Source organism: Hordeum vulgare, chromosome 6H (assembly GCF_904849725.1).
Source record: "Hordeum vulgare subsp. vulgare chromosome 6H, MorexV3_pseudomolecules_assembly, whole genome shotgun sequence".
Lineage (NCBI taxonomy): Eukaryota > Viridiplantae > Streptophyta > Magnoliopsida > Poales > Poaceae > Hordeum > Hordeum vulgare.
In genome coordinates this window covers 7,008,023-7,018,977 of record NC_058523.1, presented here as the reverse complement: position 1 = coordinate 7,018,977, position 10,955 = coordinate 7,008,023, and the positions used below count along the sequence as shown (strand labels likewise).

General features: G+C 48.9%; 1 protein-coding gene across 1 annotated transcript; it reads left to right on the top strand.

Moving 5' to 3' along the window:
* Positions 1-7,434: 7,434 nt before the first annotated feature.
* Positions 7,435-9,100, top strand: LOC123402902 (isoflavone reductase homolog IRL-like). The gene is made up of 5 exons (XM_045096868.1): positions 7,435-7,748; positions 7,843-7,977; positions 8,052-8,295; positions 8,397-8,600; positions 8,700-9,100. The coding sequence occupies exons 1-5, from the start codon at positions 7,557-7,559 to the stop codon at positions 8,864-8,866; spliced, it is 942 nt and encodes a 313-aa protein (XP_044952803.1). The 5' UTR covers positions 7,435-7,556; the 3' UTR covers positions 8,867-9,100.
* The last annotated feature ends 1,855 nt before the right edge of the window (positions 9,101-10,955 follow it).

Below are 10,955 nucleotides of genomic sequence, written 5' to 3'. Positions count from 1 at the left end.
GTAATACAACATCACACACAAGCCTTGCAAGCAATGTAACTTAGTGTAAGTTGCGGGATCTTGTATTACGGAACGAGTAAAGAGACTTGCCGGTAAACGAGATTGAAATAGGTATGCGGATACTGACGATCGAATCTCGGGCAAGTAACATACCGAAGGGCAAAGGGAATGACATACGGGATTATACGAATCCTTGGCACTGAGGTTCAAACGATAAAGATCTTCGTAGAATATGTAGGATCCAATATGGGCATCCAGGTCCCGCTATTGGATATTGACCGAGGAGTCTCTTGGGTCATGTCTACATAGTTCTCGAACCCGCAGGGTCTGCACACTTAAGGTTCGACGTTGTTTTATGCGTATTTGAGTTATATGGTTGGTTACCGAATGTTGTTCGGAGTCCCGGATGAGATCACGGACGTCACGAGGGTTTCCGGAATGGTCCGGAAACGAAGATTGATATATAGGATGACCTCATTTGATTACCGGAAGGTTTTCGGAGTTACCGGGAATGTACCGGGAATGACGAATGGGTTCCGGGAGTTCACCGGAGGGGGGCAACCCACTACGGGGAAGCCCATAGGCTTTGGGGAGACCCACCAGCCCTTAGTGGGCTGGTGGGACAGCCCCAAGGGAGCCTATGCGCCAAGATAAGAAAATCAAAGGAGAAAGGAAAAAAAAAGGAGGGGAAGTGGGAAGGGAGGGGGACTCCTCCCACCAAACCAAGTCCAACTCGGTTTGGGGGGGGAGTCCTCCCCCCCTTGGCTCGGCCGACCCCTTGGGGATCCCTTGGACCCCAAGGCAAGGTCCCCCTCCCTCCTCCTATATATATGGGGCTTTTAGGGCAGATTTGAGACGACTTTCTCACGGCTGCCCGACCACATACCTCCATAGTTTTTCCTCTAGATCGCGTTTCTGCGGAGCTCGGGCGGAGCCCTGCTGAGACAAGATCATCACCAACCTCCGGAGCGCCGTCACGCTGCCGAAGAACTCTTCTACCTCTCCGTCTCTCTTGCTGGATCAAGAAGGCCGAGATCATCGTCGAGCTGTACGTGTGCTGAACGCGGAGGTGCCGTCCGTTCGGTACTAGATCGTGGGACTGATCGCGGGATTGTTCGCGGGGCGGATCGAGGGACGTGAGGACGTTCCACTACATCAACCGCGTTCTCTAACGCTTCTGCTGTACGATCTACAAGGGTACGTAGATCACTCATCCCCTCTCGTAGATGGACATCACCATGATAGGTCTTCGTGCGCGTAGGAAAATTTTTGTTTCCCATGCGACGTTCCCCAACAAAAACTTGGGCACCGCAAAGGCTCAATGTATTCATATGGCTGCTGACAAAAAATAGGCTCTGGTGCAACGACAGATTGCAGAGAAGGGGCTGGCAAAACAGCTATTTCTGCCAGCTATGCCTCAGAAATCTAGAATCAGCAAATCATCTTTTCTGGGAATGCAACGTCGCAACAACAGTATGGGTAGAGGCGGCATCTCGCACAGGATGCGCCTCACTCAGCCCAACAATTTGGGCTCACAAAAAACAACCAGAGAGATCATCTCCAAGATGATATACAAGGCATGACCAGAGTACAAAAAGGAACCAGAACAATGATCGTGCTGATTCTGTCAGAAATCTGGAAAGAAAGAAACGAGTGCACTTTCAGAAACAAAACAGTAAGAGCAGCAAACATATCCACCTCCATCACAACAACTCTTGAGTTTTGGAGGCAAGCAGGAGCAATTTTTCTAGAGAACCCGTTTGAGGAAATTACGTGAGGAGTCCGGCGCCTGTGCCAGGCTCCCTCTTTTCACCCTCTTTTTAGGAGGTTTTCTCCTGTTATGTCTTTTTTGATCTATTGATCAACCCCACCTTTTATATTCCCGCCTTGCTATCTGCTATCTATATATATGCCAGCCATCAGCTGGATCTTAAAAAAAAAAAAAAGAACCAGACAGTCCGGTGTACCTGAGATCAGGGTCCTCGAGATGCTTTAGAGAAAGCAATGAAGGACTTATCTGGCCGAGCAAAGAAGTATAGCCAAGGTCAAGCTTGACGACATACCCGCTGGTGACGTTGTCGCAGGTGATGTGCCTGCCCATTGGCAGCAATCTTGACGCTCTTGTCGCCACGACCCGAGGTAGTCGCCAGGGTCGGTGCCGATGCCTTTCTTGAAGGCCAGCAAGGCGTCCCTCTCGCGCCCTATGCAGCTCGTCTGGAGCGTCCCTGCGCCGATGGCGAGGAAGAAGCTCCAGGCCGCCGCTGCCATAAGGAGCAAGACGAACTTGGAAGGCGAGCGAGCCATGGCGCGCGGTGGCGAACTGGCGATGGTGTGGTGGTGGTGGTGGCGATCGGTTTCTTCGTGCTACGAAGAGCTAGCGAGTATATTTTCCCGGTGCAACGTCGGGTTGTGCTCTTAATTAAGAAGGCATGGACACATACGTCGTGTGGAGCTACGGACGTGTGGATGGATGAGGTACTCGTTTTCCCACAGCAGGTATATATTTGCCGGTCAAGATCCAAGTCCAAGTCGTCCTTCTTTTTTCGCAAACTTTTTTTTTTGCAAACAATCCAAGTCCAAGTCGTCCTTCGGTGGACTGATTCGTGGGGGCTGCTCCGTAGACGTCCATATATAACCCCCATATAACGTAGCATGTGGCGTGTGTGGAGATTTAATTAGAATACTAGTAGTATGCGGACTGCATTCGGAACCTACTAGAAGGTTTCCTGAACTGGTTTTTTTGTTTATCTCTTTTATTTTTTATTATTAATTTTCTGTTTCAAAAAATATTCTGGATTTTCCAAAACGTTCTGGATTTTGAAAAAAAATGTTCTTTGAATTCAATAAGTATTTTTTAATTTTGCAAAATATTCTAAAATTTAAATAGTTGCAATTTTTCAGAAACATTCATCACTTCAAATAATATTGGCGATTTTCAAAAAATGTTTGATTTTTGAATAAAATGTTTGGTATCTTAAAAAATTGTTCGACATTTTCGAAAAATGTTTGGTAATTCTAAAAAATGTTCGAAATACCAAATTTGTTCAATTTTTAAACTAACCTGGTGTTTAAAATGTTCTTAAATTTCAAAAAATGTTCTTGCTGTTAAAAAATGTTCCAAGTTTCCAAAAATGGTGGTTTCACAAACATTGTTCACAAATTCAGAACATGTTCTGTATTTTCAAAAATAGTTCTTCAAATTCGAAAAATTTCTTTGCTTTAAAAAAATGTTCTAAATTTCAAATAGTTTTCTTTTTTCAAAAACATTCATAACTTACATAATTATTCGGGATTTTCAAAAAATGGTAGGCATTTTCAGCAAATATTTGGTATTTTTCAGAAAACTCGATATATCAAAATTTTCTTCAATTTTTAGTCCATGTTCAAAAATTGTTATTAAATTTTAAAAAATGTTCTTTCTTTTAAAAACTGTACCAAATTAAAAAAATGTAATTTTCCAAACATTGTTTATAAATTCGAAAAATGATTTGGATTTCAAAAAATGTTCTTAAAATTCCAAAAATATTTTTGCATCATGTGTGAAAAAGGAAAAAGTAAAGATAAAGCGAACCAAAAAAGGAAATAAACAGGAAAGGAAAAAAGGAACAGAAAAAAGGGAAATTACAGATTTTCTTAAGGCAAAAAATGAAAACTAGGCTGGCCCAGTCGGGCAACCCCCGTGCGTTCGCTCGGCAGTTCACCGCAACAAGCGGCGCGTAAGAGATGCCGAAAACAAAATATGTAGTAGAATAGTGGAGGTCAAAAAATGTAATCAATGCTAGCCTAAAGGGCAAGCGGCCCACCGGGCTTATGAAGCACCAACACTTCATCTACAGGGAGACCCCTCGGATTCGGCCCCACAAACGCCCGCGGACGCGTCCGTGGAAACTGATCGATCACGCTTCAAATAATGCAGTCCACATCCGGACATCTCAAATCTCATATTTCAAATCCATACAATCCATGCAACTACTACGTCGACACACACACGTCGTCCGGCTAGTCCGTCACTTCTAAACATGCCATTGGACTATCAAAATTTGGCATGTTTGGCTATAATGGAGATCATCTACGGCTGGCCTTGTCCTTCCCAGTGTCCTTGTCGTCCTTGTCCTGAAAGTATCGGTCGAAGACGCAGTACAGATTGAGCCAGATATGCTCCTCTCCGGAGCTATCCTCGCGCCGCTCACCTCATTCCCCTCCTTTGGTGGCAGTCCGGCCGTTTCACGGACCGCCCGATTCTTCTCGCAGGCGAGGGTGCCGTTGTTCCGCCGCTGCCATTTCTTCAAAATGCGGGCGCATATGGCTTCCTCTCGTGTGCGGCGGCCCGCGCCGCCGCATTAGCCGCCTCCGCTTCCACCATTTCCTCCACGAGATAAGCCTCAGCGGTACTTATGATCTCCTTCCCATGGTGAGCAGTGCGTTCCCGGTGGGACTCGTAATTCACGGGTCCGGTCGATGGATCCGTCTGTCCGGACCTGGATGATCCCGCCCTAGGCGAACCGAGTGCCCTTTGAGAGGTTGTTATGGAGTCGCGGCAGACAGATCCTTCCGTTGGCCGGGCGCTGTCTTTATGCGAGCGGCGGAGTGCAATGCGAACCGCCATTGACTCCTCCACTCCGCACGGGACGACCCTCCAGTCGACGGATTAGGACTGGCCGGAGTCGGATCCGCTGGAGGCCATGCCAGAGAAGGCCTGAGATCGCCGGAGGTAAGCTTAGATGGCGGAAGGGAGTGAAGTGAAGTGGCTACAATTTGGTCCGTCCAATGGATGAGGACAAATATATGTGAGATCGATGCGAGCGAGTGTGGGCCAGATGGAAGTGTCCGGGCTCCCCCATATCTACGCCATATTTGTGCTCGAAATGGATGGTGCCGGTCAGCCTCGGCATTTGAGGCCGGTTAAGGAGACATGTCTAGGTCGAATTTTTATGACCGAACAATGACCGTGCGACCCGAGTGCTTGAGAAGGATTTAAGTTTAAGGAGGATTTAAGGGGTCCTGGTGTAGATGCTTTTATGGACCAGAACTATGCTTGGCTGAAATAAGAGGGCGCCACTATACATCGTCTGATACAAGTTGGAGCACCGAAACTTTTTTAGGCAACCTTTTTAGGCGAAAAATGAGAGCAAGAATCCTGGAGTCAAACACAAAACCTCGGCTTCCATCCCTCGCTCGACAACCACCTGAGCGAAGCTCTCGTTTTAACTAAGAGCAACTCTAATGTAGCTATCCATTTCATCCGTCGCCGCCTATTTGAATCTGTGTGGACAAATATAATGGCCGAACGAGGGGACCCATTACCAAAACACGTGTGTTTCGCATCCGCGCGCGTCCTCTCGGTGTCCGCCCTATCCACACCCGCGATCAACTTAATTAATGACGGCCACCCTCCGCGGGCCCATGCATTAGCGACCATGGTCGGCCTTTTTTAATCCGAGAGTGCGGTGGGGTCCGGCTCATATGCTTCCAAACCCCGTCCCCATCTCGCCACCTCTCTCCTCCCTCGACGGCGACCAAACCCTAGCCAGCAGCCAGGGCCGGCTCCGCCCAAAACAAGGGCAAATCCCCCGTCGTCAATCCCCGCGCGCTGCCCTCGCCGGCGTCTTCCCGCCGGCCAGTGGGTCAGCGTCCCGGTGCAGCAAGCACAGTGACACTGGGAGCACCGCATCCCGCTTCCGTACCCGGACGTGACCCTCCCGTACAACTAGCATCTGGATCCGGAGAGGATCCTGGTGCCGGCCATGCCACGGTTGGCGCGGGCTCACGCGGAGGAGGTGAGTCGATGGCGGCGGCAGCTGACGCTGGAGCAGCGACAGAACCCTATCTACGCGGTCGACTCTCCCGACTGGGAGGTTTGTTTGGCGCTCAAGCACGAGGAGCAGCGCCGGCGTGGCGTGCACTTGTGCAGCCAGACCCTCCGCCGCACCCACCCGTCGTTTGCGACGAGGACCAGGAGGCGGAGGCCGCCTACCAGGCGGCGCTGGCAGCCGCACTCGCGAGAGCGAGTAGGAAGAGCGGCGCAAGGCCGAGGATGAGGAAGTGGCGTAGAGGCGCAGCTCGTGGAGGCCATCGCGTTGTCCTCCGCCGGGGACTACGTCGTACCCCCTCCGCCAAAGGCCGAGCCCACGGAGCCGCAGCTGGAGTTCTACCAGTGGACACGCTGCCTCCACAGGTGGGTCAGCGTGCCGCCCATCTGGTTGGGTGCGATAACACAGCAGGAGGCCTCCTACCTCCAACATTGGAGGGCGCGGCCGTCGGCGCACGACAGATGGAGCTGGAGTGGCAAGCGGAGGAGGAACGACTGGAGAAGGAGGAGGAGCACGCCCATGTTGCGCTACCGCCGCCACCAGCACATCCTGCCCCCGACATCAACGTCCTCTGGAACACGACGTTCCCCTGGACCGGTCCTGCGCCAACGTTGATCGACCTCACCGGCCCCGACGCCGCCGACGAGGACGCCTAGGGTAACATGTGGTTTAGTTCTTTTAATGTTCAATTAATGTAATGGAAAGGCGTGGACTCTCGCCGGCCTTTGTGGCTGGTTTTAATGTTTAATTAATGTTTATTTTTATTTTTGGAAATATTTGTGATTTTATTGACGCGTCTTTAAAATGGGTCGGGGCCAGCGTTGGGCGTATGCGTTGATCCAAACGCGGAAGCGGACGTTGCTGTCCGCCGGGCCGACCCAAATAGACCAAAAGCGGATAAAAGCGTCGTCCGTTTGGGTCGGCCGGTTGGAGTTGCTCTAAGTTACGCGTTAATATCTACTCCCCCGTTTCTAAATATAAGCCTTTTAAAAATGTCAATACGGGCTACATACGGATATATATAGACATACGTATCTTAATGTATATATTCATTCATTTTGTTTTGTATGTAGTTTTTATTAAAATCTTTAAAAGGACTTATATTTAGGAACAGAGGTAGTATTTCACTTTCACATAGAACGGCAGACAAATTACAATGACAATATGTAACTCCTTAGAGAATTCATGGACATACTTGGATGTTTCAACACTTTTTTAACTGAAACAAAGGCTACCGAGATGGTTCCCGTCTGTTCTCTCTCAAAAACTTGAAAAGTACATCCTCTGTTTTAGGAGGAAAATTATATCGTACATAATTTAATTTCCTTAAGTCACTATTATTGCAAATATTTTCTGACAACATGGTCTTTTGAATAACAAGGTATAATCGTGCACTATTTTCTTTTAAGATGTCAGAACTCGCAATCACGGAGGTTAAGTAATACCTAGAAGTACATTTTAGGATGATTTTACAATTGCAGTGACCATGCATGTGTGAATGAGTTCCATGGCCATGGCCAGAGCAGATATTATGTGCTGTTAAAGGAAGGTCGAAAGAATTAAAGGGAAGGTGGGGGTTGTTGAAACTTGTCAATTGGTTGTTTTGTAGTAGGTAGGAATTTTCAGCTTCATCATATGGCACAACAGTGTAGCTTACAGATAATACCTCTCACCACTTGAAATCACAACCAAGAGCTTGCAGCACACATAAAGCTAGTAGGGCGTTCGATATTTGAATCGGGAACTATGGCGCTGAACAAGGGGAGGAGCAGGGTCCTTGTAATTGGTGGGACAGGTCACATAGGCAAGCATATCGTCGCCGCGAGTGCCCGCCATGGCCACTCGACCTCCGTCCTTATCAGAGATGTTGCACCGTCTGATCTAGCCAAGATGCAGCTCCTCAAGAGCTTCATTGATACCGGTGTTGCTCTCATCAAGGTATAAGATAAATACCACTTTCTGTTGTCTGCATTTCAACTACTTATAGTACTGTTTTTCTGTGTGGATTCTTTTTTATCTGCCTAATGACTAGGGAGATTTATTCGACCATGGGAGCCTCGTAAATGCCATAAAGGGTGCAGATGTGGTCGTTTCGGCTGTAGGGCCCCGTCTGGTTGCCGAGCAGACGAGGATTGTCATGGCAATCAAGGAGTCTGGCAACGTGAAGGTCAGATTATCAGCTTATTTTCTTACTTGATGGAACAATGGCTGCAGTTTGACCACTTAGTAGCTGCTGTACAGAGGTTTCTGCCGTCCGAGTTCGGCTCCGATGTAACGCAGGTGCACACCGTAGATCCAGCGGCTGCATTGTTCGCTCGTAAAGTCAGCATTCGCCGTCTGATTGAGGCAGAGGGCATACCTCATACATATGTCTGCTGCAACTGCTTTGCCGAAACCTACCTTCCAAGCATCGGCGATGTTACCGCTGTTGGCGCTGGTCCTCCGTCCGACAAGATCACCGTCCTAGGTGATGGAGATGCAAAAGGTAAGCACGCCCACCCCGTTTCTTGCCACTGCTAATTCGCCCCTACGTCGTCGATCGGTGGCATGGCATCATGTGTTGATTTTGATTCTTGATGCATATAGCCGTGTTTGTGGTGGAAGAAGACATAGCTGCCTACACGATGAGGGCGGTCGACGATCCTAGAACCCTGAACAAGATCCTGTACATGAGGCCGCGGGCGAACATCTTGTCCCACAACGAGCTCATCTCGATGTGGGAGAGGAAAGTGGGCAGGAGATTCCAGATCGTGCGCATCCCAGAGGCAGATCTCCTCAAGTTGATCAAGGGTACATCCATCATCAATCTTGTGCCCAGACGCGTCTATGGTGTGTGTAGTACATGTTTGCAGCTGCACCTCTGACCTTTCTTGATATGTAATCATGCAGAGTCGGCGTTCCCTCTGAACATATTGCTCTCCCTCGCGCTCTCCATCTTTGTCGGGGGTGACCAGGCCAACTTCAAGATTGAACCATCATTTGGCGTTGAGGCCACTGAGTTGTACCCCGACCTAAAGTACAACACTGTCGACGAGTATCTCGACCGCCTTCTCTGATAGTTTTTGGCTGGCTGGAATGACACACAGCCACAGTCGGCATCTACAGTAAAGATCATGAAGAGCCCCCACCAAATCCGATGATGTATGTGGTTTTGTTTGTAACATGTGTAAATTCACTATGAATAAATACCTCTGCTTTGCCGAAAAGCATGGAATTGCGCTGTAAAAGTTGATAAATCATCAACTCCTTTATAACACGAAGCTTCCTAGTTTTCAAGACTCCACGTTTAATTGAGGTCTCTAATTAGAATTTGGTCATCTGATTTTAATCGGATCAACAATTTCTCAAAGCTCTCTCATTTAGTTTTTTTTTATGTTATGCACTATCTTTCCAAGTTTTTAATGTGTCACAATTAATTAAGGTATTCAATTTAGAAATGGGTCAACCGATCTTGACCGGGTCAACAGTTTCTCACCCTCTCTCATTCAATTCTTTTAATTGACTATGTTCCCTAATTTTAAAGCTCATCCATTCAATTAAGATATTTAGTTTTGAGTTTGGTTTATGATTTCGATGGGGCCAACGGTTTTCAAATCAATCGACATCAAACGCCCTATAAAAACATATCAATCCCACACAACCTCCAACCACCTGAAAAACAAGTGTCACCATGTGATATTGTAGGTAGCACCAATCTCTCCTAATAATAAAGCGCGCATCGCTTCTGCCGTCCGTCGTGGCAATTTTGCGAAAAACCCCATGTATTTTGTTGAAATCAACCCGCAGTCCTTTGTTTAGTTAAAAAACGTTTCGTTTTTATAGAAACACCCCTCCCCGTGGTCAAGGTCTTCTTATCCACATCCCTCCTGGACCAGCGCCCCCATCCCTCCACCCCGACGTCGCGCACCGATGCCGCTGTTGCCGCCGCCGCCGCGCAGGTCGATCGAGGTGGCAAACCGCGCTCAGCGTCGCCGCCAAGAACGCAGCCCTCATAGCCGTGCTCCTTTACCTGGGCGACCAGGCCTGGCGTTGGGCGCACCCAACACCTCTCGCGCCGCCCGACAACCCAACACCGAATCGATGGAGTCTGACGATGAGGACGAGGCGGCGGCGACGCCGACGCTAGGGACGGCCGCGGCGGCGCCGGCGGCGGGGAGGCTGAAGGGCTGCCCGGAGCTGACGGTGGAGGACGTGCTGCAGGAGATGGCCAAGACGACCACCTGGAGCGTCAGCTCCTGCAAGCCTGGCAACAGCGTCGAGCGGCGGCTCGGTGCCGTGCTCCATCTCCATCAACTCCTCCGGCCCGACCATCACGCTGGACCTCACCAAGGACGGGGGAGGCCTGCAGGTCATCGAGGCAGCAGGGGAGGCGCAGCCGGACCTGAAGAAGGTGTGCCGAGAGGTCGCATCGCCGGAATTCCAGAGGGCGTTGGTGGAACAGATGGCCCGCGAGCTCACCGGCGACAGAAATTTCACCGACGCGCTCGCAGCGGCGATCCTGCGGAAGCTGCCGGATTATTAGCATTTATTCTGTAGAGACTAAGGCTGACGTAGCACAAAATTTCGCCGGTGGTTTTTTCTTTTTTGTCAGGTCGGACGGCGCACAGCCGCACCTGGTCAACATCCAGTTCCAGAAGAAGGTGCAACCGCAGGTGAGCACTATGAGTCTCCGAGCTGCTGCTGCTGCTTCCGCTTAGTTTTGTTTGGATTTCTGTTTCTGAATTGAGCAAGGAAGCAGGGAAGGAGGTGTTCAGAGACACGGATCTTTCTTCAGATAGCGAGGACGACGACGAGTTGAAGCATCTCAAAAGGACAATTAGGAGCTGGGTCTGAAACCCATCTATTTCAGGTTTCTGATGCTTGTGGCCTGTCACAACATCGGACCTATCTCATCTTTTCTTATACTTAACTTATAACCCTGCTACAACAATTCTGGAACATTACATGGTATGGCAAAAATGGTGTTAGATGATTAATATCATATTTGGATATCATGCAAATATGAGTGTAAATAATGTTCAAACATTACATGGTTATGGCACAAGTCGTGTTATACTTGTAAACCAATATAAGACGTTTTAAAACACTACTGAGTACTTGTGTGAAACTCGCTAAATTCCACCAGGTAGAACATCTCCAAAGTTT

What these genes read in the sequence shown, in the direction of transcription:
- LOC123402902 (XM_045096868.1), top strand. Translation starts at nt 7,557, where the DNA reads ATGGCGCTGAACAAGGGGAGGAGCAGGGTCCTTGTAATTGGTGGGACA. An exon ending in AGGTGATGGAGATGCAAAAG is followed by an intron (nt 8,296 to 8,396) that starts GTAAGCACGCCC and finishes TGATGCATATAG; the next exon opens with CCGTGTTTGTGGTGGAAGAA. An exon ending in TCTCCTCAAGTTGATCAAGG is followed by an intron (nt 8,601 to 8,699) that starts GTACATCCATCA and finishes GTAATCATGCAG; the next exon opens with AGTCGGCGTTCCCTCTGAAC.